The sequence below is a fragment of the Entelurus aequoreus genome, linkage group LG18, assembly GCF_033978785.1.
Source record: "Entelurus aequoreus isolate RoL-2023_Sb linkage group LG18, RoL_Eaeq_v1.1, whole genome shotgun sequence".
In the NCBI taxonomy this organism is placed as follows: domain Eukaryota; kingdom Metazoa; phylum Chordata; class Actinopteri; order Syngnathiformes; family Syngnathidae; genus Entelurus; species Entelurus aequoreus.
In genome coordinates this window covers 27,569,385-27,597,319 of record NC_084748.1, presented here as the reverse complement: position 1 = coordinate 27,597,319, position 27,935 = coordinate 27,569,385, and the positions used below count along the sequence as shown (strand labels likewise).

At 39.5% G+C, this 27,935-nt stretch overlaps 1 protein-coding gene across 1 annotated transcript; it reads left to right on the top strand.

Moving 5' to 3' along the window:
• The first annotated feature begins 423 nt into the window (after window positions 1-423).
• Window positions 424-27,935, top strand: LOC133633557 (SUN domain-containing protein 1-like). The gene is made up of 17 exons (XM_062026115.1): window positions 424-509; window positions 10,798-10,906; window positions 10,989-11,092; window positions 14,374-14,454; window positions 15,901-16,296; window positions 16,368-16,415; window positions 20,664-20,738; window positions 20,862-21,013; window positions 22,000-22,056; window positions 22,242-22,277; window positions 22,355-22,549; window positions 22,636-22,773; window positions 23,754-23,847; window positions 23,913-24,028; window positions 24,102-24,275; window positions 27,008-27,097; window positions 27,174-27,935. The coding sequence occupies exons 2-17, from the start codon at window positions 10,800-10,802 to the stop codon at window positions 27,291-27,293; spliced, it is 1,983 nt and encodes a 660-aa protein (XP_061882099.1). The 5' UTR covers window positions 424-509; window positions 10,798-10,799; the 3' UTR covers window positions 27,294-27,935.

Below are 27,935 nucleotides of genomic sequence, written 5' to 3'. Positions count from 1 at the left end.
CCTTTCCGTCTTTTCCATTATTTGCAACTGAGCTACTGTGTGGAACAATTTCCCTTGTGGATCATTAAAGTTTGTCTAAGTCTAAGTCTAATCATACTAGTAATCAGTAAAATTATGTTTACTAATAGTACTTTGTTTATACATGTATTACAACTTACTACAATTAATATGTCAACATCTAATAAATGTTTTTTTGTTATAGATAATATGTTAGTAATTATGTGTATTCATCATAAGTGTTTACGTTAAAAGAGGATTTTAAATAATACTTTTTTTTGTTTCAATTAATGTTGCCTATGGTTATAGTTAATCACAGGCAAATGGTGCCCTCGTGTGTTGGTATGCTGTAAACACAGCTGACTCGTTCGCTACAAGTCATCACCCATAGAGGGCGCCCTCTGTTTTGTTGTTGTCCGACAGGAGTCGTCGTCGTCAAGTTTCTTACAGGGCTATCAAGGACCGGAAACAGTTTTCTTACATCTGTGACGCAGAACACGTTGAACGACGTGGTACGTTTGTATAAAACCATTCTGCTTATACAAACATCACCGAACAAGAAGGTAGGTATTAAACAACCCGTATAGGGTTTTACATAGAGTACCCAAAAGAACTAGTGAATGTTGTAGTAAATTATATTTTGGAGTTTCGTACCGGAAATAGCTGTGGCGTCTGTGCCCTTATTTTAACTGGTTGCTGTCAGAATTTGTAGTCTCGTCCACAACTTAAGAAAGACCGCACCGACTTGTGAGGTAAGTTACTGACACTTTGTATTCTTTTATTTGTTAACTTAAATATTCAAAAGCCTTCTTTTCGCCTCGTTGTTCACTCGAATTGTTCAATGTTGTTACGAGGTAGACCGTTTATTTGTTTTTGTTATGTTGGCTAGTCGAATAAGATGCTACTTTTATCCAGTGTCGTTACAAACAAATTCGTCGGATAAAAGATGTTTACGATAAAGGCTTTGGACTCTGCTTCAAAAGTAAAACGTCATTTTAATGTCCCGGAATGAACAGCGGAAAACTCTATAATTTACGTTATCTTGGCGTGTGTGAAGTCCGGTGACGTCATAGCCTTAGTTTAACTTCAGACAAAAAGAGGCGTTCTTTGCAGAATAATCCCTTTTAAAAGCGCCTTCCATTTTGGCTTTTGTATTTTGTGTTAGTCCGTCAACAAAGTTAGTCAGACGTGATCGCAATATCAACACAATCTGCATATATAAAAAAGACAATTATTTTGAAGGTTTTTATTTAAAATCAGTGATTCATTTGCTCCTCATGACTCATTTCACTGGCACTCATCTAAAGTTAACCACACACAATGTTTGCCATCCACGAGTTTACATTCTTTCCTGCAGCCCTTTATAACAATCATGCACTTTCTTCTCTGCAAAACACCGGCTAATCTATTTTGACACAAAATGAAAATATTTTTGAACTTTCTAGCAAATGTTGTTCAGAGTGGGTTCACCATACATAACATACCATTTTTCCCTACGGTTCATAATGCCATCTCTGCTGATGTCTCCATCCTTCCATCCATTTTTTACCGCTTGTCCCTATTGGGGTCGTGGGGGGTGCTGCAGCCTCTCTCAGCTGCATTCGGGCGGAAGGCGGGGTACACCTTGGACAAGTCGCCACCTCACCGCAGGGCCAACACAGACAACATTCACACACTAGGGCCACTTTTAGTGTTGCCAATCAACATTTTCTGCTTTTGTCTCCTCCCTCCTAATTATCTTGTCTAAAGATTAGTGTCAGTTTTATAACTCCGGGAACATTTTTGTGAAGTGATGTGAATTATATTTATATAGCGCTTTTTCTCTAGTGACTCAAAGCGCTTTACATAGTGAAACCCAATATCTAAGTTACATTTAACCCAGTGTGGGTGGCACTGGGAGCAGGTGGGTAAAGTGTTTTGCCCAAGGACACAACGACAGTGACTAGGATGGCGGAAGCGGGGATTGAACCTGGAACCCTCAAGTTGCTGGCATGGCCGGTCTACCAACCGAGCTATACCGCCCTGTCTCATTTAAAAAGGGTGGTGGCACACTACCAATGTCAGAAGTGCTGAGTTCGGCCATAAATAAAGTATGTAAGCGAATTTTAGAGAATCAAAAAGTGCAAAAAGTGTCCCCTGACCTCTTGAATTGGGGACGGCTTGGCACCGTTGGAAGAGTGGCCTTGCCAGCAATCTGAGGGTTCCTAGTTCGATCCCCAGCTTCTACCAACCTAGTCACGTCCGTTTGGTCCTTGAGCAAGACACTTCACCCTTGCTCCTGATGGTCGTGGTTAGCCATCAGTGTGTGAATGTGTGTATGAATGGGTGAATGGTGAAAAATTGTCAAAGCGCTTTGAGTACCATGAAGGTAGAAAAGCGCCATACAAGCATAACCTATTTACCATTTGAAATGTGATGAAGTTGTATGTGTTGACAATGTTGGCTGGCCATTGCTGGTATCACATGACTAAACCAGTGTTTTTCAACCACTGTGCCGCGGCACACTCGTGTACCATGAGATATTGTTTGGTATGCCGTGGGAAATTATGCAATTTCGCCTAATTGGTCGGAAAAATATTTTTTGCAAAACAATAATTATAATATGCAAACAATGTGCCGTTGTAGAGCGTCTGTGCTGTGTGGATATCAGCAGAGTAACCGTGTACTCTTCCGTACCAGTAGGTGGCAGGCAGCAGGTAGCTCATTGCTTTATAAGCCTACTTTGAGACAATAGAATTAATGATGGTTATGGTTTGAAGTCATATCGAACAATTGCGTCAGGTATTTGATGAGAACGACTTTATATTGTCATTTTAGGCTAGTGAGTTTCGTTTTTAACATTACCTGCTGGTGGTGTCTGTCATGTATTGGTTACTCGGGTCACAGGACAATACCAGAACCATTGTAAGGGGAACTTAAGGGCTGGGGACATAGGATATTTATGACATGTGTTGTGTGTTGGACACCTGGAAGTAGAAAAAGTAAGAGCGGGAATAAAAGGCAGAAAAAGACAATAAGCTTTCTTTTAGTGTATTATTAAGCTTAGATTGCTAATAAGTGAACTAATAAGTGACAAGTTTGGCACACAACAATGGTAACGAGAATGGGATAGGGTCCCCCAGGATTTTTTTCAATGAAAAAAAATGTGCCTTGGCACAAAAAAGGTTGAAAAACACTGGACTAAACAGTGTAGGGCAGGGGTGTCAAACTCATTTTAGATCGGGGGCCACGTGGGGAAAAATCTACTCCCATGTGGGCCAGACTGGTAAAATCACGGCATGATAACTTAAAAATAAAGACAACTTCAGACTGTTTTCTTTGTTTAAAAATAGAACAAGCACATTCTGAAAATGTACAAATCATAATGTTGTTGGGGATTTTTTACGATTACATGTTGTGGTTAATAATTTATTTGTCGTTATTCATATTTTCTGAATACATTATTTGATAATGTTCATCAGTCAACTCATTGGTGTTCATTTTCAATCAATCAAGATAGAAAATTATATTAAAATCAAGTTACAGGATGTTATTTATGTAGTTTGATCATTTTCCTCGACTGATGTACTATCATAATGTGGTTTATTTTGTACATATGTAGCATTATCTACAAAGATACAAAGAATTGCTATTGCGACATCCAGTGGACACATTTAGAACAGCCATTTCTTTCATTCAAAAATTTCAGGTTAATTTATATACTTTGCAAACTCATCCCGCGGGCCGTATAAAACCTGTTCGCGGGCCTGATCCGGCCCTCGGGCCGTATGTTTGACACCCCTTGTGTAGGGGGAAAAGTTTATGTGCTAGTTTTGGGTCACATAAGGTCCCTGAAATGCATCACTTTAAAGCAGTGGTTCTTAACCTGGGTTCGATCGAACCCTAGGGGTTCATTGAGTCGGCCTCAGGTTCGGCAGAGCCTCCCCCGCGGCTGTCAAGACACACCCGACTCATCGTGTAAATAAAAACTTCTTCATATCGGCGTATCATGGATATGGCAACAGCAGAAGTCACACTGATTTGCAGGTGTGTAATTTGTTGTGAGTTCATGCACCGTTGGTTTTGTTCTTTGAACAAGGTGATGTTCATGCACGGTCCATTTTGTGCACCAGGAAAAAAAACATAACTTTGTCTTGAATTTGAAAAAAAAACATTTTATTTTTCACAAAAGAAGGGTTCGGTGAAAGTGCATATGAAACTGGTGGGTTCGGAACCTCCAACAAGGTTAAGAACCACGGCTAAAAAGGAAATCTATTTTAGTCAAGAGTGCATTATTTGCTGCTTGCTGCTGTGGACTCTTGAAGATAAACAAAGACATTGGATTCACAATTTGCACATATTTGAAGCACTGTGATCAATTTCACTAGGTTTCACGGCAAATGTATTCCTAATTAAATATTTACATTTTCAGTTAATGTGCACACTAAAAAATGTTGGGTTAAAAAAATAACGCAATTTTAACCCAACTGCTGGTTCAGAAAAGGACGAAACCCTTATTTGAGTTATTTTAACTCAACATTTTGGGTACATTTTTTCAAACCAACTTTTGCATTTAATTATTTAACCAAAAAGTTGAGTTGTGATAACTTAATGTTGGGTTATTCCCAACCAAACTATTGGGTTGAATTTTTTAACCCAAAAGTTGCGTTATGCTAACTCAATGTTGGTTGATTCATAACCCAACTATTGGGTTGAATTTATTTAACACACAAGCTGGGTTATGCTCACTACAATGTTGGGTTATTCCAAACCTAACTATTGGGTTGCGCAATTTAGCGCTCCTTGACCCAATAGTTGGTTAAAAATTATACATTTTACTGCTGGTTTGTCCTACTCCTTCCCAACTACTGATAGAAATAATTGTTATTCCATTAAAATGTACTCAAAGCAAGATATGAGTGACATTTTTATTTACAAGAATTGCCGTTTATGGTCATAGTACTTCTATACAGCTTGCTCAAATATTTTCATGTACATAAGATGTGTGATTGCAAATAATCTTATTGAGATTAATCCTTAATATAATTCCCTTCATGAAAAAAGTACCTTTTTAATAAAAAATAAAAAGCCTCTTACCCCAAAATGCGTACTCATTGAAAAACAACCCAAAAATGGTTCATAGTTTTGTAAATCCAGAAATTGACTTAAAATAATACCCTTATAACCCAATAAATGGATTGCTCTTCATAAAAATAACTGCAACATTGAACCCAACATTCGCAACTCATAAATTGGGTTATCAAAATAACCCAGCATTTTTTAGTGTGTGTACATTTCATGATGGGTATAGCAAATTTGTAGTTTTGTGTACGGCTAATATTTGTTTTTCTGAGTGGGTATAAAGTATGTACAATGCATTCAAGAATTGTGTGGAGTTTGCTCACGCCGACTTCTGTCGCTGCCTGCTAGGTGCACACACGCACTGGCAACCGCAACTTCCTTTACTCGCATCGCCTTGTGCTTTTTTTCTGACGCCTAAAGTCACTTCCCGTCACGTGTACTTTTTATCTGCCTATAGAGAACCCATTCTCATTAGGCATCATGCCATTTTGAAGAATTCTCTTGATTATGGCTGATTTAATTTGCAATTACTGCTTGCATACAGTACCGTATATACAAGCTGGCTTTTCTTTTCAAACTAAAATGCACTTGGCACTTCTTTGAGGCAATGATGAGCAGAAAAAAAATAATTTATTTTTAGTGGTTTAAATGCATTTTATACAGTAAGTAAAATATGGCTGTGAGGTCAACAAACATACTTTACTAGCAATGAACAGGCTTGTTTTATTGTGCAACTACAGTGATGGCAGATTTAATGTATTTGAGTGGATTACATTGCTGTTCACGTGGAAACAGGTGGTTCTCCTCTCATATTAAGACTGATCATTCATGTACCTTTTAAAGAGATGTTATATAGTCAGACAAGGTTTATTTTACAATATGTTTGTACCGTGTGCTCCCAAACTTCCGGTTTCTCTTTGCTGCACAGTTTTTTTTATTTGTGTTTTTTTCCCCTCTGTCTTTGGTCTCTTTGTGTTTCCTAGCAAGCTACTTTAGATTATCTGGATTATTGTGGACCAAGATTAAACCAAGCATCTGTTAAAAACATTTTCTATGGTTACAACAACCTATGCAATCAAGCTTTATTGCAGACTCCAACGTCCAAGTAGACATACAATCACATTGTATTGTAACCATTGAATCATTAAGTCAGTTAAGTAAAAAATACTTTGGTTACACAGGGATCCACAATCTAATTAGTGTGTTTTATGTATTTAATTGTCCAACTACGCACTGTGGATAGCTACAGTTTTTGCAATAAACAGGACAGAGGATTCATTCAAAGAAACATCAAGTTAGAAAAAATATCAAACATCAAAAGAAATATTTTTTGTTTGACTTGTGCGTATGCTAACGAATAAGCTACTTCCTGGTTCATGGTGAATGTCTCTCTAGACAGCAGAAATGCAGGGGTGTCCGAACTCCGGCCCACCAGCATCTTTAATTTGGCCCGTGAGACGGCAAGAGGTCAATAAGCAATATGGCCTGGAGCTGTGTATTCATATAATTTAGAAATACCAAGCGGTCTGATAGCTGCCGTTATGTCGCCATCCAGTGGCCAACGATAGTATTTCAAGTAGGGCTGAGCGATGTGGCCTTTTATTAATATCTCAATATTTTTAGGCCATGTCACAAATCGATACATGATATATATCAATATTTTGCCTTAGCCTTGAATTAACACTTGATAGATATAATCACACCAGTATGACGATTCTGTGTCTACATTAAAACATTCTTGTTCATACTGCATTAGTTAATATATGCTAATTTTAAACTTTCATGCAGAGAGGGAAATCAAAACTAAGTCAATTTACCAAAACTGTATTTATTAAACAGTTATTAAGCAGTGGCACAAACATTCAAGTCATTTCAAAACAGAAAGTACAAGATTGTCAGAGACCTTTTAAAACAAGCTATTAGTGCACTTTTGTGCATGATGTCACTAAGATGACATAACAAAACAACACTAAATTAAAGTGCACTTCTTTGTACAGAAGCCACTAAAATATTTTAAAACAAATAAAGTGCACTTTTGTGCACGATGTCACACAAGATATTTCAATAACTGTCAAATAAAAATGAGCTGCATAATAGGAAATCAAATAGTGTATAACCTTCACCATGTGGTAGGTTCCTGCGGACGTTATCTCCCACTGTTGTTGACTATCTTTTTCATACGGTGTTGATGTTGAAATGGTCGCTTGGGCATTTTGTTGGTGTGGCACCGGCTGCGATGTTGACATGCGGAGTTTTTAGCACTCTTCATTCTTTAGCGGGTGACTTTTCAAGTCATGCTACACATTAGCGGTGCTGCTACTTTTTGTAGCAATGCTTTTGCCGCATACTTGACATATTACGGTTGTCTGTTCAACATCTTGCCGCTTGAAGCCAAACCACTGCCAGACAATGGACCCTGTGCTGTTTTTCTTGGGAATTAATTATTCTTCCATCATTTGTTACCAGATTCGCACCTTCTCTCTCTCGTATTACCACTCGCACCACACCGTTAGCATCACAGCTAACGTTACCCATGCTGCTACCTCTCTGCTCAGCGAGAGCGTATGACGTTGCACGCGCGACAGTATGTGACGTATGTAAAAAGGTGCGCTTGTTTTATGTCTCTTTGAGAAGGAGAGACAAGAAAGAGTGAGAACAGCTTGTAGTGTAATGCCCGCAGCTAAAAACAACTGCGTGAGAACGTATACTCGAATATCACGATATAGTAATTTTCTATATCGCACAGAGACAAACCCACGATATATCGAGTATATTCGATATATCGAGTATATTCGATATATCGAGTATATTCGATATATCGAGTACATTCGATACATCGCCCAGCCCTAATTTCAACCATTAACTGTACTTGGAAACTGAGCACAGTATTTACTTATGTGACCCAATCCAAACAACCTTCCCTAGTCATGTAATCTCGGGGCATTTAAAGGCCTACTGAAACCCACTACTACCGACCACGCAGTCTGATAGTTTATATATCAATGATGAAATCTTAACATTGCAACACATGCCAATACGGCCGGGTTAACTTATAAAGTGCAATTTTAAATTTCCCGGCAAACTTCCGGCTGAAAACGTTTCGATATGATGACGTTTGCGCGTGACGTCAACGATTGAAGCGGAAGTATTCGGAGCCCATTGAATCCAATACAAAAAGCTCTGTTTTCATCTCAAAATTCCACAGTATTCTGGACATCTGTGTTGGTGAATCGTTTGCAATTTGTTTAATGAACAATGGAGACTGCAAAAAAGAAAGTTGTAGGTGGGATCGGTGTATTAGCGGCGGACTACAGCAACACAACCAGGAGGACTTTGAGGATAGCAGACGCGCTAGCCGAACGACCTCACCTTGACTTCTTCGTCCCCGGGCCGCCGACCGCATCAGTGATCCACCATATTTCACAGTTGGGATGAGGTTTTGATGTTGGTGTGCTGTGCCTTTATTCCTCCACACATAGCGCTGTGTGTTCCTTCCAAACAAGTACATTTTGGTTTCATCTGTCCACATAATATTTTGCCAGTAGTGCTGTGGATCATCCAGGTGATTTTTTGCAAACTTCAAACGTGCAGCAATTTTTTTTTTGGACAGCAGTGGCTTCCTCCGTGGTGTTCTCCCATAAACTCCATTCTTGTTCAATGTTTTACGTATTGTAGATTCGTCAACACTAATGTCAACCTGTGCCAGAGATTTCTGCAAGTCTTTAACTGACACTCTAGGATTCTTCTTCACCTCACTGAGGATTCTGCGCTGTGCTCTCACAGTCAATACAGGTCGACCACACCTAGGGAGTGTAGCAACACTGCTGAACTTTCTCTATTTGTAGTCAGTCTGTCTTACCGTGGACACATGGACATCAAGGCTTTTAGAGATACCTTTGTAACCCTTTCCAGCTTTATACAAGTTGACAGTTCTTGATCGTAGATCTTCTGTGAGCTCTTTTGTGCGAGGCATGGTTCACATCAGGCAATGCTTCTTGAGAACAGCACACTTATCACATGTGTGTGTTTTTTATAGGGCAGGGCAGGGCAGGGCAGCTTTAACCAACACATATGATCTTGTCACATTGATTAGACTCCATATTGTCTGAGTCCTGGCTCAAATCAGCTCTTGGAGTAGTCATTAGCTTAGGGGTTCACATGCTTTATCCACCCTGCACTGTGAATGTTTACATGTGTTCAATAAAAAGGCGAAAACCTATAATTTTTTGTGCGGTATTAGTTTAAGCAGACTGTTTTGTCTATTGTTGTGGCTTCGATGAAGATCAAAACACATGTTATGACCAATTTATGCATAAATCCAAGTAATCCCAAAGGGTTCAACTATATAAATTGTCAAAGGACGGTTTGCAACCCTAGTCAGACGGGACACGACTTATCCTACTTATTAGCTCGCTAGCTAACAGAGGAACAAAGTTGTCTGTATACCTTTTGTTCCTGTTTCTTTTTGAGGAAGCTATAGTGTTGGCGTTTTGTTTATTTTTATGGGGGCTATTTGACCTCTTGTACACATACACATTTACATTTTGTTTTTTTTTATCAGACCTTCACCTCTTTTTAAATGGACAAAAGTTTAATAGTTATTTGTATGTTTCTGTTGGTCTAATGAGCAGCGCAGTTCATAAATATTTCTGAATGAAGTAGTCATTTTAATTGTGCCTTAGCATATACCAAAGAATAGGTCAATTTTAATTTAAAAGCTGATGGCTAAATCAGAGCCAGATTAGTCGACTCATTTGTTGCAGCCCTAATTCCAACCATTTCGACACTTTTTTCCAGCGTGTGTATACCTTTGCTGAATCTCTGCTGTCGCTGGGATGTGTGAGCGACTGGTAGAAAAGCTGGCTATCCGAGGTCGGGGCGCGGGGGCAGCAGCCTAAGCAGGGAAGCCCAGACTTTCCTCTCCCCAGCCACTTCGTCCAGCTTTTCCCGGGGGATCCCGAGGCGTTCCCAGGCCAGCCGGGAGACAGTCTTCCCAACGTGTCCTGGGTCTTCCCCGTGGCCTCCTATCGGTCGGACGTGCCCTAAACACCTCCCTAGGGAGGCGTTGGGGTGGCATCTTGACGAGATGCCCGAACCACCTCATCTGGCTCCTCTCGATGTGGAGGAGCAGCGGCTTTACTTTGAGCTCCCCCCGGATGGCAGAGCTTTTCACCTTATCTCTAAGGGACAGCCCCGCCACCCGAGGAAACTCATTTCGGCCGCTTGTACCCGTGATCTTGTCCTTAAGGTCATAGCCCAAAGCTCATGACCATAGGTGAGGATGGGAACGTAGATCGACCGGTAAATTGAGAGCTTTGCCTTCCGGCTCAGCTCCTTCTTCACCACAACGGATCGATACAGCGTCCGCATTACTGAAGACGAGTGCACGATCCGCCTGTCGATCTCACGATCCACTCCTCCCTCACTCGTGAACAAGACTCCGAGGTACTTGAACTCCTCCACTTGGGGGAGGGTCTCCTCCCCAACCCGGAGATGGCATTCCGCCCTTCTCCGGGCGAGAACCATGGACTCGGACTTGGAGGTGCTGATTCTCATCCCATTCACTTCACACTCGGCCGCGCGCTTCAGAAGAAATTCATTTGGTGCCGATTGGCATGTATAAATCTGAGGCGCCCTGATAAAAGACAAGCATGTTGCTTGGGGAAAAAATAATGGTTCATTCATACTGATAATCAAACAATGGTAACTGTATGTTTCCTAACTTGTATTGTCTCTCAGTTATGTCTCGTAGGAGTTGTCGCCTGGTGTCCACCGGTTACTACAACTCTGATGACGAATCCGACTCGAGTAGTGTGACAAACATTTCGTACAGAGAGAACCCAGTCAAGTGAGTAAATGCGACTGTCACAAAGTCTAGAATCATCAACCGTGTTTTTATTTTAATGTTGCTGGTTTTTGTTTTCCTTTAGGGTTTTCAAGAAGAAGGCCGGCACCCGCAAGGCCGCCTCCCGCACCTCCAGCAGAGCCAACAGCAATGCTAGCTCAACAAGCTTTGAGTCACCTGTTGCCACAGGTGAGTACGACATTTGTCACTCAGACGCATCCGTAAGCATTACGCTAGTGCAAGGACCGTTCGTGTTTTTTTTCTTTCCTTTTATTTTGTGCTGCAGTACCACTGATGGCAGAACCAGGTGTGATTACCATAAAACTGCATAGTGACGGAAGTAATGTCTTGTCAGCAAATCTGTGTTAAACTGTCTTCCTAACCAAATCACTTTTGGAAAGTATATTTTTTTCATCTCAATTATGTTTATTAAAGCAATTTTTCCAATACAAATAATGTAAATTTAATTAATCAATTTCGTACACCAATAAATATTAACACAAAAAATATATGCTATGAAATGACAATATTTCAAATTATTTTTTCCATTTACGAGGACTCGTTGGCGAAGTGAAGTGAAGTGAAGTGAATTATATTTATATAGCGCTTTTCTCTAGTGACTCAAAGCGCTTTACATAGTGAAACCCAATATCTAAGTTACATTTAAACCAGTGTGGGTGGCACTGGGAGCAGGTGGGTAAAGTGTCTTGCCCAAGGACACAACAGCAGTGACTAGGATGGCGGAAGCGGGGATCGAACCTGCAACCCTCAAGTTGCTGGCACGGCCACTCTACCAACCGAGCTATACCGCCATCAGCGGTATAGCTCGGTTGGTAGAGTGGCCGTGATGAGAAGACGGTGATGAGAGGAGAAGGAAGAGGGGAACCCAAACTTTATACCTTGCTGCGAGTTCTTGTTTTTATCTCAATATTGTTTCCACCTTAAAGGCCTACTGAAATGAATTTGTTTTATTTAAACGGGAATGGCAGATCCATTCTATGTGTCATACTTGATCATTTCGCAATATTGCCATATTTTTGCTGAAAGGATTTAGTAGAGAAAATCGACGATAAAGTTTGCAACTTTTGGTCGCTGATAAAAAAAGCCTTGCCTGTACCGGAAGTAGCGTGACGTCACAGGAGCTAGTATTCCTCACAATTCCCCGTTGTTTACAATGGAGAGAGAGATTCGGAGCGACAAAGCAACGATTACCCCATTAATTTGAGCGAGGATGAAAGATTCGTATATGAGGAACGTTACAGTGAATGACTAGAGAGGCAGTGATGGACGTATCTTTTTTCGCTCTGACCGTAACTTAGGTACAAGCTGGCTCATTGGATTCCACACTCTCTCCTTTTTCTATTGTGGATCACGGATTTGTATTTTAAACCACCTCGGATACTATATCCTCTTGAAAATGAGAGTCGAGAACGCGAAATGGACATTTAAAGTGACTTTTATCTCCACGACAATACATCGGTGACACACTTAGCTACTGAGCTAACGTGATAGCATCGTTCTCAAATAAAGATAGAAACAAAATAAATAAATCCCTGACTGGAAGGATAGACAGAAGATCAACAATACTATTAAACCATGTACATGTAACTACACGGTTAAAAATTCTCAGCCTGGTAAGGCTTAACAATGCTGTTGCTAATGACGCTAAGGCTAATTTAGCAACCGGTGTTGTGCCTGAAACCTCACAGAACTATGATAAAAACATTAGCGCTCCACCTACGCCAGCCAGCCCTCATCTTCCCATCAACAGCCGTGCTCACCTGCATTCCAGCAATCGACGGCGCGACGAAGGACTTCATCCGTGGGTTTGGCGGCAAGCATCGGCTAGGCGTAGTAAGTAGTCCTTGTTGTGTTGCTGTAAGTATTGTACTTAGCCGCTAATACACCGATCGATCCCACCTACAACGTTCTTCTTTGCAGCCTCCATTGTTCATTAAACAAATTGCAAAAGATTCACCAACACAGATGTCCAGAATACTGTGGAATTTTGTTGAAGAAAACAAGAGGTTTTTGTATCGGGTCGATGGGGTACAACCACTTCCGTGGATTTTGTGACGTCACGCGCATAAATCATATCCAAAGGAGTTTTTCAACCGGAAGTGTGGCGGGAATTTAAAAATTGCACTTTATAAGTAGACTCGGAGTAGAGCCGCTGCTCCTTCGCTTGGAAAGGAGCCAGCTTAGGTGGTTCGGGCATCTCGTGCGGATGCCTCACGAGCGTCTCCCTAGGGAGGTCCTCGTTGCACGTCCCACTGGGAGGAGGCCCCGCGGCAGGCCAAGGACCAGATGGGGGGATTACATCTCCTCTCTGGCCTGGGAACGCCTCGGGATTCCCCAGGAGGAAGTCGCAAATGTTGCTCTGGAGAGGGAAGTCTGGGGGTCTTTGCTGGAGCTGCTGTCCCCGCGACCCGATTCCGGATAAGCGGTTGAAGATGGATGGATGGATGGATTTATAAGTTAACCCGGCCGTATTGGCATGTGTTTCAATGTTAAGATTTCATCATTGATATATAAACTATCAGACTGCGTGGTCGGTAGTAGTGGGTTTCAGTAGGCCTTTAATGAAAGCGCTGGCACTTGCAACTTTGTTTGGCCCAATGGCGGCTCGTTCTGCATTTGTACTCAATAAAAAAGCACAGAAATGGGTGGTGTAACTGTTAGCAAATAACTACAACCAGTTGATAACAGGCTAACAAAGGTATGTTTGTAATTACAACCTTAGGAACCTTAGGAACACAGTTGGACTCACACAGTGTATTAATAACATGACAAGACTGAGTCACCAACACGTGGGATTCCTTGTTTGGGCGCGGAAAAGTACGCAGGCAAACTGATTAGTTTGTTAGGTGCTGTGTTTGGACAATTTTGCGTCTATGACAGTTTAGAACATTACTTAAGACTTTGCCGGGACAGTCATAAAAGGTTATGATGGCTACAGCTTGACTTTGGAACAGATCGATCCACTTTACATTATTTTCAATAGGAATAATGTTTGACCTAGATTTCCAACATTGAATACAAATAATTGATCCAACATTAAAATAAATCATGAATAAAAAGGAGCAAAAATATGTATAAAGTTATAATATCTGCCTATTATTAACACAAATACAATATTAGCTATCCAACTCCGAAGACTATGAAGGCCATATTTCTATTTAACATACAGCAAAAATAAACATCAGTTTAGTCAGTCATATCTTCTCATCATAATGATTTTTACTTTCTTTAATTACTTAATTTTTATACGAATCTGCATGTTTGGTAGAATTGTTATATGTGCTTTAGGGATTTTTACCGAGTACCGGTATTTTTTGGGTGCAATTTTCTATTGGGGTTGGTCCAACAGGCTCGTGAAAATTCTGGACTAATGATACGGCTATCAGTACATTTTTAAATCCAGCTGACTGTCGTAATTATTACACTCACACGCTGTCACATCCATTCAGGTGCCGCTGCAAAGCATAAAACAGACACGGCGGAACAGCCAATCAGAGTCGACCTTTTACTGCCACACTTCCAGTTAAAAGGTACGCGGACGTGAACAGAAAAAGATTTACGTGTCATTGTAATCACGGATGGGATAAATGCGTGCTAAAAACAGAATCTAACTGCTAAAATTGGCAGAAATTGGCGTAATGTGGCTGATATGCTGTCATTGTGAGGAAAAAAAAGACTGAATGGGATCCATTACCTCCCTGCTTGACACTCAGCATCAAGGGTTGGAATTGGGGGTTAAATCACCAAAAATGATTCCCGGGTGCGGCCACTGCTGCTGCTCACTGCTCCCCTCACCTCCCAGGGGGGTGATCAAGGGTGATGGGTCAAATGCAGATAATAATTTCGCCACACCTAGTGTGTGTGTGTGACAATTATGGGTACTTTGACTTTAACTTTAAAAGAGGAAATCACGTTTACTGTTTCCATGGAGCCTTGCTGGCCAGGGGCCAGCGCTCGAGCTGGCAGCCCTGCACCCTTCTCGGGCCATCTCTCTGCATGCTGCCTTGACATGCGGCCACCTCAAACTATGAAACTAACTCCATAATACAGAGCCGAACTAATACTATACAGTAATGGGACCACCAGTGTTGTAATAATTACTGTTGCATCTTCGTGTGTGCTTTCTTATACTTAAAAGCATGTAAACTCAAATGTGTTGGTACATTGTTATGTTATTGCTCTTTTCTTATCTTACTTTTTTTACTTAGAACTAATCCCTTGTTTATTTGTTTTTTAGTACATATGCTCTAAAACTGGCAGGTTAAAAATAATGTAAAAAAATGTTGATATTAATGGAGATTGGATGATTTTTGTTGTTGTTGCCATATGATCACCCAGCCCAAGGATCTGATAATCATTTTGGAATTATCACAAAAAAGGAAGCAATAATAGCAAAAATAATAAAGCTAATAAAAAAGGCATTTTTTCACATCTTTACACCAATTGCATATAGTATCGATAAGAGTACCGATGAATACCGAGATCACTAAGGAATATCGATATTGGTTTTGGTATTAAAAAAACGATATGCATCCCGTATATATTTTTTAAAATATTGTATATGCTACCAGTTCAATATTTTTTCAATAAGCTGAACTGTTTATATATTGTTTTTGTGTGTTGGGTTTTACCGGTTTACAGGCACGACCCAACACTTCAAAACAATGTTAGATATTATAAAAGATAAGCATTGCTTTTTCATTCAGCAATTCCTTCATCTTATGTAAAATACCAATCAGTTTACATATTTTAACCTTTATATAATTTTTATGTGATTTCCATGACAAAATAAACTTTGTTTTACAAGTATTTAAGGATGACCATACTCATCTGTCAGATTATCTTTAATTTTAATATATTTGTTTTCAAACACTTTTTTAAATGTTTTATATTTTGTCCTGAATAAAATAACGTTATACCATCTGCAAAAAAAATTTTTTTTCAAAATACTTTCTAATACAACGTTTTCCCCAAAGCCAGGAGACCTTCTTTGAGCACCCAGACAGACCTGTCAATGAGGACTGTGTCCTACACCACCCCCAGGGCCACCCCTCGGCCCTCCCTAACCCCAGCAGCATCGCCCACACATCAGAACCCCACCCACTCCCCGACGCCGCCCCCAGATAGGTTTCGCAGCTCCAGCCAAGCAGTACTGTACCTGCGACCCGACCAGAATAAGAGCTGCATAGACAGCTCGGGCTACTCCTCCTCTGAGGGCGCCAATCTTAGACCGCCGGCTACCACCGCTAGGACCTGCACCACCAGCTCCACCAGCTCCACCACTACCAGCAGCAACAAAGTCAGAAGTAACATTGGGTCTGCCGGCGTTGGATACAGAGTTCGACTCAACAACGCCGCCTATAGTTTTAAGGGTGGGTGCATGTCCTTGTGCATATGTCTGTCATAAACTGTACAATGCCCACATTCTTTGTTTTTCTTGCAGAGTCCCTATCAGCGATGACCACAAAAATAATACATCTGACATCTTTAGGTATGTAACGTGTTGTGTGTTTTTGTGTCCATGACTATGCTTTTAATAGGCATACACTCAGCATGAACTACAAACCTAATGGAAGAAACAATTCAGCGTTTCGGTGACGTTTTCCCATATCCACCGTGCCAATATTTTTAAAAAAAAAAGGTCCTTCCCAAATCCCAAGCCTTCCCCACAATGTCCTCTGTATTACTTTAGCTCGTTCAGGACCATATTTTCCCATTTGCACTTAAGTGTTTTTTTCCGCCCTTTTGAACACATGTTACTCTTATTCATATTTTCTCAGCCTGTGGACACGCCCACTCCATGTAAGCTAGGCAAAAGTGCTTAAGTCGATTACTAAGTAGAGATGTCCGATAATATCGGCAGGCCGATAAATTCTTTAAAATGTAATATCGGAAATTATCGGTACCGGTTTTTTTATTATCGGTATCGTTTTGGTTTTTTTGTTTGTTTTTTGTTTTTGTTTTTTTATTAAATCAACATAAAAAACACAAGATACACTTACAATTAGTGCACCAACACAAAAAAAGTCCCTACCCCATTTACACTCATTCACACTCATTCACACAAAAGGGTTGTTTCTTTCTGTTATTAATATTCTGGTTCCTACATTATATATCAATATATATCAATACAGTCTGCAAGGGATACAGTCCGTAAGCACACATGATTGTGCGTGCTGCTGGTCCACTAATAGTACTAACCTTTAACAGTTAATTTTACTCTTTCATTAATTACTAGTTTCTAGGTAACTGTTTTTATATTGTTTTACTTTCTTTTTTATTCAAGAAAATGTTTTTAATTTATTTATCTTATTTATTTTATTTTTTTTAAAGTACCTTATCTTCACCATACCTGGTTGTCCAAATTAGGCATAATAATGTGTTAATTCCATGACTGTATATATCGCTATCGGTTGATATCGGTATCGGTTGATATCGGTATCTCTAATTACAGAGTTGGACAATATCGGAATATCGGATATCGGCAAAAAGACATTATCGGACATCCCTACTAATAAAGTATACTTCCTTTTTCCTTGGTTATGTGAAAATTGTGTAGCATGGAGTTTACTGACAATTGTGAATGTCATTGAAATCCATGAAAAATATATCACTATTAAATGTGAAAAAGCTGAATTAATCCAGGCCGTGCTTGTCACGTGAACGTGTGTTGTCATGGTGATGTAGTGTTTGTATGCACTCTACAACAGCCTCTTCCTCCTGTCTTGATGTGAATAATAATTCATAGATGAAACTTTGTTTCACTTATTATAACCACTCTGACGGTATTTGTGATATCAAGAATTCTGTTTAGTACAGATACTTGTGAAGCCATTACATCAGAGGGGCTTGACGGCTGTTTGTGAGTCTGTGCTTGAGCGCAGGAGCGTGACCGTTAGATATCAACTCTCAAAAAATGTAGTTTTATTCATTGATAAATGCTACATTATTTACTGTATTTTCCGGACTATGGAGCGAACCGGTATATAAGTTGCACCCACCACATTTTAGAAGAAAAAAATATGTTTACATATATTAGTCGCAACCAATGTTCCCTCTAATTTTTCATGTGTGTGAGCAAACGGAAAAACTCCCTGAGCATTCAGTGGAGCCCATGTGAGCAACATCAGACGTGCACACTGTGGCTACACCAGCAGCACACCTGTCCAAAACCTGACTAAATAACAAGTTCAATCTCCATCCATTTTCTACCGCTTGTCCCTTTCGGGGTCGCTGGAGCCTATCTCAGCTGCATTCGGGCGGAAGGCGGGGTACACCCTGGACAAGTCCCCACCTCATCGCAGGGCCAACACAGACAGACAACATTCTCTTATTATAATCAAATGACAGCAGTCATTTCCATTTCTAATATAAATGTTTAGGCCCACTTACAATGACAATAACAAAAAATATTGTTTTTCATGAACTGTGTACTTGTATTGATTGTCTGGGTGGAGGTCCTGCTTTGGAAATAATTTGTACCCCTTTCAGACATTGCATTTAGTTCCCATTAAAACATTCACATGTTGCACAATGAGATGTAAGCAGGGGAGCATGTGTACATTCCTGCATTTTCCTGTTTGTAAAAAATACATATTTTTATTAGTATTTATTTAATATACTAACAGCATTTCATGATTAATATTTATAAATTACGATTCCTAATAAATGACACTAGAATAAGCACACATTTGATTGGTAAATCATAGTGTAACGACCTGGAATGACACTTTATGTGTGGTGTTGGAGTTGTCCGACTTTTTGTGTGGCTGTAAACGCATCACTGGCTAAGTGCCATATGTGCATGTGTTGGCGCAAGTGAGAAAGAGCGAGCGGCTGCTGTTGATATAACAAAGTTGCTTTTGGTCTGGTTTGTACTGCAGAAAATGACCACTTTTGCTAGATATCATTTTTTTAACTAATGGTTTGGTGATGTGTTTATGGCCGACAATAAAGAGTTTTGCTCAGTAAAGTGATGGATGGAATTCATGTCCTCAAAGCGTCTCGACAGACGTTGCAATATTTGAACAATGATGACAAAAACTGTTTTCTCTGTCGTGTCCGTGTGTCGAAAATTGTTATGCTTTTATTTTTTCAATTGATTTTGTGCGCAGCATAGATTTGCCGTGTGCAGAGGACGCTTGAGCAGTGCGCAATTGCACAGGCGCCCACCTTAGAGGGAACGTTGGTCGCAACGTACTATAAGCCACAGATATATACGTTGTGAATTTAGTTATTATACACAAAAATATTTTGTAAATGTTTATTTACATACCTTAATTGTTTCCAAACGTTGACTGTGCCACGGCAGTAAAATGGCTGATCAAACAACAGAAGTTATCATCATGGACTCACTAGCTAGAAAGCTAGCTTTCCATTCAGCTAAACGGAACTCCTCAATAACGTTTTGGTGAATTTACTGAGGAATTTGTGAAACTGAAACAAACACAAAAAGAATGCTATTGTAAGTTAAGTTAATAATTCTAACACAAACTCTCATACACGTGCTAACATAATAGCTAATGCATACACGTGTTAACATAATAGCTAATGCTAACGACGCTAGCTTCATTACATCACGATAGCATGTAGAAATATGCATGAAAACTTACAAATGTTGCTTGGAGTGATGAAAGAAGAATCCATACGAGTAGAAAACCTTATGGACAATTAGAAGACAGAACGGCACTTGTACTTAAGATTCAAAGCACTAAACAAAAATAAATACTGTCGACGTTCACCTTGCAGCACTTGCAGTGAACTAACTCGTCCATAGCACAAACGAAAACACGCCTTTTCAGTGTCACTGCTTGTATTAAATGAAAACTATTGAACACGAAACATGGCCATTGGCAAATATAAATGTATAAATTAGCCACACCGTTTAATCAACCACAGGATTTAAAGCTTAAGAAAAAAAATAGTGGCTTATAGTCTGGAATTTACGGTATTTATTTTAGTTCAATGATCACGGTTCATATGCAATGAATGTCCATTAGTACCAGGATGTTCAAACATGGCTGATATCCTGTACGTGTGGTCGTAGTCATGAGACAACAATGTGCATTTTGATTTTTGATAGTTAATTCAGAGTGCCATTATGGTTCTGTTATCCTCATTTCAACTTTGCAGGTGTCTCAATGGAAATGATCAGAATAGATTCAGAAATGTCGTTTTATTACGTACAGTATGTGGTGTACACTGCATTCAAACTTCAAGAGCAATAAAATGTTTCACCTTCCATGTTATCTTAGCCTCAGAATTTCGTAAGAATAAAAGTACTTAAGTCGGCAGAAGGCCAGATTTGATAGGGAAAGCCCACGTTTAAAGCTTGCTGCACAAAAATGGGACCCATTACCTCCCTGCTTGGCACTCAACATCAATGGTTGGAATTGGGGGATAAATCACCAAAAATGATTCTCGGGCGCGGCACTGCTGCTGCCCGCTGCTCCCCTCACCTCCCAGGGGGTGAACAAGGGGATGGGTCAAATGCAGAGGACATATTTCACCACACCTAGTGTGTGTGTGACAATCTTTGGTACTTTAACTTTAACCCAAACTCCAAACTTGGAAGGCGATCTACACATTTTAGCAGATTTTAATCCTAGAATTTGAATAAAACAAAACAAAAAATAGAAAAAAATATACATCCACAGTCTGTCTTAAGAATGAATATACTGTACATGCTTTTTTTGCATACTATGAAACAACGCTTATTCAACTTGTCTTTGTCCTGCAGCCACTAAATGCTTACTCAGCAACCAATCAAAGAAGATTTGCATTTCTGTTTTCCTTCTTGGTGCCATTCTTGCCTGTAAGTATCACTCTTTCAAATACACGTTATTAGTATGAAATCCTCTCGTTTTCACTTTGAGTCAAAACAACATAAAATCACCTTGGATTCACACAAGAATGTTTCCCTCATGCTCTCCTCCAGGTGTTTGGTTCCTTCCTCCATTGTTGCCCCCTCTCACCTCCATCATGCTCCTCATAAAGAACCCGTCAGAGGCTACCAAGCTCATGCATCAAAATGTTCAACCCCCCATTCTGTCTCCTCAACCAAACACCATACAGCCCACATCTGCAACGGTATTGCTAACTAGCTGCATGATCGATATAAAACAATGCTTTGCAAGTGCTTTTACGCTCACTGAACACATTAGTTACACCTGCAGTTTATTTGGATCCAACACAAGAACACAAATAATGTTTTTGATAATCATACTATTTTTTTTAAACCCAACCCTATTAGATTTAAATACACTCAGGTTAGAGTGTCCGCCCTGAAATCGGTAGGTCGTGAGTTCAAACCCCGGCCGAGTCAAGTCATACCAAGGACTATAAAAATGGGACCCACTACCTCCCTGCTTGGCACTCAGCATCAAGGGTTGGAATTGGGGGTTAAATCACCAAAAATTATTCCCGGGCGTGGCCACCGCTGCTGCCCACTGCTCCCCTCACCTCCTAGGGGGTGATCAAGGGTGATGGGTCAAATGCAGAGAATAATTTTGCCACACCTAGTGTGTGTGACAGTCATTGGCACTTTAACTTGAACAGTCTAGTCCCATTTTGAAAGTGAATTGGTCTTAATTGATTAAATGTATTTGTATTTGCTTAAATCTAGCATCTGATCTCCCTTTATTCAGAAAATATACAAAAAATATTTGACTAAACTTTTTTGTTGAAATAAAAATAAAATAAATATCAACTTCAATATTTATTTTTTATGACATTTTAATATGGTGACATAAATACTTTGTAAAACAGTTGGGGGTTGAAACAGCCTTATTACAAAAATGGGATTTATTTACAGTATTAGTAATAGTCAAAATATTCTAAATAAATACATCTATGCCATATAAATTGATATATAACATTTACAATGATAAATGTATCATAATGATTATATACAGTAAATAAATAAAAATTATTGAATGATTCAAGGAAGAATATCTGAAATAGCACTTGTGTTGGATCTAATTTACCAAGCATGTGTAGCTAATGAAGTGACCGCTTATGGTTTATTCCATTCAAACCAAAATAAAGCGCCATTTTGTCTTCATTGCTCCCTTTAGGATTCTGCCTTTCCCTCTGTGCCTTTTGATGTGGAAGCAAAGATGCAGCATCTTTTGGTAAGAAGCAAATCCCTACTAGTAAGGCTTGAGTTTCAAATAATTTTATTGTCAAATCAGATTTTTTTTTCCAAAACCTTTCTATGGAGAATTTCTGACGATTCGACTACGAGTTGAATGACTATTCTAGGACACTACAACCTTTTAGCATTAATGAATATGACTGAGCATGTATGTCCTTGCAGGAGGATCTGCAGCTGAAACAGGAGCTCCTCTACAAGGTAAAATAAGAGATTAATTAATTATAGGGGCACATTATACATCTTCAAAAACCAACCTTTGTGGGGGGGGTTTTCAGATCAAGGAGCAATTTGAGATGGACTTACAGAGTATGAGGGATGATCTTAAGGCAGTAGAGGCGAGCAGTGGGTTGCACCTTGACCAAGAGGTCACTATACTGGGAAAGCGGATACATGACCAGAAGCAGGATTTCCACGGGGTCTTCTCCACTCTCACCGCCAGAATCCAAGCTGTAGAAGCCCACAATGCTGAGGTGATGATGCTGTTACCAGTTAAAAACGTGGTAGCTGCTTCTTTAACTACTGTGTGGATTTAACACAACGTCCTCTGTGCTTGCAGTTGTCTAAGGAGGTGTCGTCCATCCAGTTGCTGCCTCCTCCGGTGCCTTGCCCTGACATCAGTGCCACCTCCAGCCAAAAACATCTCACATCAGAGCTCCAGCAGGCCATGGAGAAGTGGCTCACTGACCGCATCCAGGTAAATTGAGAGCGTTACAATGAATGGAGATAGAAATAATCTGTTCCAAGGTCAATCTGTCGCCATAATTTTAAATAAGGCGGTCTGCACCATTTAGCACTTTTTTTTTGCACTTACGATTTAGCACATGTTATTTGGGCCCTGAGTTTTGGACGAAGTAATAATGTGAATTGTTTTTATATAAAATAAGCAAGTCACTGTTAATCTTTTAAATTTTGAAAAATGTGTGCCATAACTTTGATTTTAAGTACAGTGGTACCTGTGTTTTGCAAGGCCCACTTCCTATGATTTTTGGCAAAGTTGTTGCCTCCGTTTTTGTTTAGTATCTTAGTTACCATACGGCCAAACTAATTTGCCTGACTATCATTCTGCAGATTTGAGTGCCTAAATAATCACACACATTGCTATCTCAGTCTCTACTTTTTTTTTTATTTTTAAGTATGGCTGTGAAATAAGTCAGCGAGTTTCAGCATTTTGACAAAGGTCAGAATCACTATTAAATTCAGGAACTTGGAGCAAAGTGCGAACAGTTATTTAGAGAATGGGTTTTTGGTTCATATTTTTGGGTGTCTGGAACTGATTAATTAAATTTGTATTATTTTTAATGAGAAAAAAGAAAAGGCTTTGGTTTTTGTCTGGCCTTTTGGAGAGAAAATCTAGGTCAGACTGTATTAACAAATATGCAGTCTTTGTACAGTACACACATGTGCTTTTCCCAACACCACTTGTTGATGCTCAGAACTTAATTTTAAAATAAATGTTACAAAAAAATCTAATTTGCATAATGATCGTAACAAACGTATATCCCGTTATACATTGACGTCTCACACAGTGTCACCCAAATAGCGGTGGGTGTTTTTTTGTGTGTTTTTCACAAAAATCCCAAGATAAAGCAAAAGCATTTGGTTTTTGAGGTTCCACTACAATTTGGAAAGGTTGTTTGGCTCAAATTCCAAGGGTGGCGTGTGATTGTCACACAGGCTCAGGATGCAATGAGACTACAGGACAAGAGAACCCACTCAGACCTGCAGCCCGTTGCTAACAAGATGGCTGACTTTGCCTTGGAAACTCAAGGTAATAAACAACCATGTTTCCTTTTATGGACCTTACCTAATTTGTGATTTGTGTTCAATTTGCAGGTGCCAGCGTGGTCAGCACCCGCTGTTCTAACACATATCAGACCCGCACTGCATGCGTCACCTTTTTTGGAATCCCATTGTTGTATCCCACCGAAAGCCCCCGCACTGTCATTCAGGTGACCTGCTTTCTCTTGTGTCTTCCTGTGTTTTCTCTCCTACTCCGATAAAACCTTCTCAACTCCCTCTCAGGGCCACCCGGTGATGCTTCCAGGCAAATGTTGGGCTTTCCATGGCGTCCAAGGGACGCTCGTCATCGCCCTGTCTCACCCCATAAAGATAACGCATGTGACGCTGGACCACGTGCCACGCTATAACACCCCCAATGGTCGCATTGACTCTGCCCCCAAGGACTTTGCCGTCTATGTAAGTGATTCCTGTTTTTGGGAGGCTCAACTTTGGGGGGGAAAAAACTTATTTTCAAACCTGTACCTGCACAAAATATGCTGCTTTTTACTGTGCCCAAAATCTACTGAATATGGTAAAATAAAACAAACTGCTTCTAGTAGGTAATATCAGAAATATATTAATTTCTATGGCAAATGTTGCTGAAAGCCGATAACATAAAATAGCTTGGCTCACTACTACAAGTCACCACCAGATGGCAGTGTGCCTTCTAATCGCTTTTAATCAAGTCTTTTCTGTTGCATTAAAGGGGAACTGCAATTGTTTTGGAATTCCTATAATTCACAATCCTTATAAAAGACAAGAACACATGTTTTTTTAATGCATTCTAACTCGTAATTAAACATTAAAAAAAAGTCAGCTTACAATGGAGCCAATGGGAGCCATGACATTAATGCGTCTGTTGCGTTTATTTCGACCAGTGTTGTGCCGTCAGGGCCAGCAAGGCCTTCTCTTCTGGCCTAACATAAATCATGATCAGAAATTTATAAAAAATAATGTTATTTGTAGTTTACTTTCCATAAATATATAAAAGTACTCATCATATTCTCTTAGTGTCATATTAGGCTCCAGTGTTGCTTGTTTTTACGTTACAGCTTTTATTCAATCAGAATTAAGCTAGCTTGTTGCCAGCACTGTATGAATTCTGCCGGAGGCCTTCTGAATCAACATAGCGCCAACTGCGCAGTGTAAACGAACGGAGTGCATTCAGTTGATAGAGAGTTGCGATAGCCAATCAGGTCACGGGTTATTGACAGTAGTTCATCGAGGTAGCCTTACGTTAAACGTGACTTTGATTGGAATCTCACTTGTCACTCCCAATCACAAGTTGTGATTTGCGAAAGCAGGAAGTGGCACTGAAAGCATACCCGGCGGGCAGAGAAATCGCTGGTACTCACTTTTTTAACCCACAAAGAAGGAGTGCAAAACGTTGATTAGGTGGCATAAATATATTTGCAAGGCCGTTTTCAAGGAGGATATTTAAAAAATAACTAAATTTTGTGAGACGAGGTCGGCCGACCCCTGGAAGCGTGCTAAGCTGTCCCGGCAGTGAAATGGTTTGCCCGCCACTTCCACTCGAATCAACCAACAATGAGCTGTGCCACTGGCTTCTACGGCGTCGGAAGGGTGTTACCAATTGTGAGTTTAAATATTTAATCTTTATTTTTTCATATTTAATGTTTTTTGCAATTATTTTAATTTTGACAGTACCACGTAAGATATGTTTTAATTGCTGATTCAGGTTCATTGGTTTTTAAATGTGCCGAAAAATATCCCCTTTTGTACACTTTAGAGGTTATTCAATGCCCAGTAGTGCGCAAGTGTGTTTCTGTATAGTATTTCTCCAGCCGTGGCCATGTGGTGACATAAATTATGGTATTTTGAGAGGTATTTATTTAAGTTGGACTAAGTAGGACATCACTAAAGGCCTAGGTTGGAAACGCACGGCCCGGCACCGATAAAACCCAATAACTAAACATCCAAAAACCACCAACAATACTCCATTTATAGTTGTGACCTGAATATTAACTAATTAACAATATTAGCAATATTATCACTATAAACCCTAAGATTAAGGTCCTACATTTGGCCACGCATTGATCAGAGTCCTGACATCATCAGCTGGTGAGCTGCTTTCTCGGCTCTGAGTTGGTGAAAGTTTATTCTAGATTATAAATCATGCCTCTCACATTGATAATAAAATTGTGTGGACATAAATTGAGAAGATGGTAAACTTTGACAGCCAACTTATACCCGGAGATGGCGAGAAAGACATGCGAATGACGTTGGTTTGCACCCACCCTAACCTTAACCTTTTGCGAGGATTATGAATACGGGAGTGTATCAACATCCTAACAGTCGGCATCCAAGTGAAAGCAGACATTATACAGTAAGTGATGCTTTATTATGTTTGTTGGCTCTCGGGAGTTGTAGACAGTGTTGTAAGTGAAGGAAAAAGTGAACGCTGTGACGTGTATATGAAATTAATGCGCCACCGTATGCTTAAAATGAGAAAAAATTGTAAATATTACATGTTATTATGAATGTGCCTTTTGCTACGTTACTTATATACTTACAGCCTGTATATAAAACATTGATGGAAGTGTTTGGATGTTTTTGTAAGCACTTTATAGGTAGAATAGAGCAACTCACAAAGGGTCCATTCATTGTAAGCAGATTTTTGCTCGCTATTGACTATGATTTTATAACCTATACATATATTTAGAATAGAATAGAGTTTTATTTGTCATTATTACAGTGAACAGGTTCAAAGAACAATGAAATTGGAGCAGATCCCATAAAATGCATACACAATAATTTAGTAATATAAATAGTAAAAAAAATGAAATAAAGATAAAAAAGAAGATATGTATTTATATATATGTATATATCCACACACATGCATACTGTATATCCATACATATGCATATATCTACATATACACATATAACCATTATTGCACATTATAGTCCGAAAAAATAAAAAGACAAGATACATTCAGAAATAGCTTACTCAGGCCTATTTCTGATTAAATTAAACATTTTAATGATGTTTTTAATTACTTTGTATCTGTACAACATTTGATTTACCTTTTTGTTTAGACTAGTGCACTTGAATATTGCCTCAAATGCCTTACTGTTTTGAATGTCTGTATGGGGTTGACGAAAACTTGATGTACATTTGTGACCCAGGGGATGAAGAACGAAGTGGAAGAAGGAACGCTGCTGGGAGCGTTCACATACAACAAGGATGGCGAGCCCACGCAAACTTTTGAGATTCCTGTGAGTTTAAAGTGACACAACTAAATGTAATAATTCCCACACCCGGTTTCTTACGTTGACATCTCTACTCCTGCAGAACCCCAGCGATGTAGTCTATCAAGTTGTGGAGCTGCGCGTCCTCAGCAACTGGGGTCATGTAGAATATACATGCCTCTACCGCTTCCGCGTGCACGGCATCATGGCGGCCGCCACATGATTGCAGGTGGTGAGTTCCACCACTAGAGGCCGCTAAATTTTTTGCACTGGTTCTTGAAAGAGAATTCTTTCAAGAGTCGTCACTATACAGCAAAATGCTTTGTTGATAAAAAAAAACACACAGTGTGGAGGTACATACTTTTTATTGGACAGGCGCAATACATATCTCATCATTTAATATATTTACTATAGTTTTACTTTGCCTGCTGAAAGAATGTACACAATTAAAATCAGGCTAAATTCAGACATATCCACCTTAACTATTCATTTTCTTCTTGTTACTTAAAATACTTGAACACCTTTTCTTTCTAGCAACGTGTTGATCCATGATGCTCGTCTTTAAAAAAAAAAAAAAAAAAAAAAAGAAAAAAAAACTTGAATTGTATATAAATCAGAAGCCAGGAAAGAAAATGTATTTGTTTGACAAAGAATATACTTGTGTCTGTGTTACAGGACTTTAATGCAGAAATTTAAATGTGTGGTGAACGATACAAATGTCTATGACTGCCGCACCGAAAAGAAAAACTTGGAAAATGTCAGAAATAAAACTTTTGCTACATCACTAAATTGAGAGAGTAAAATATGTTTTCATCGTAATTAAAGTTTATATATATATACATATATACATATATATATATATATA

What these genes read in the sequence shown, in the direction of transcription:
- LOC133633557 (XM_062026115.1), top strand. Translation starts at nt 10,800, where the DNA reads ATGTCTCGTAGGAGTTGTCGCCTGGTGTCCACCGGTTACTACAACTCT. An exon ending in TACAGAGAGAACCCAGTCAA is followed by an intron (nt 10,907 to 10,988) that starts GTGAGTAAATGC and finishes GTTTTCCTTTAG; the next exon opens with GGTTTTCAAGAAGAAGGCCG. An exon ending in CGCCGCCTATAGTTTTAAGG is followed by an intron (nt 16,297 to 16,367) that starts GTGGGTGCATGT and finishes TTTTTCTTGCAG; the next exon opens with AGTCCCTATCAGCGATGACC.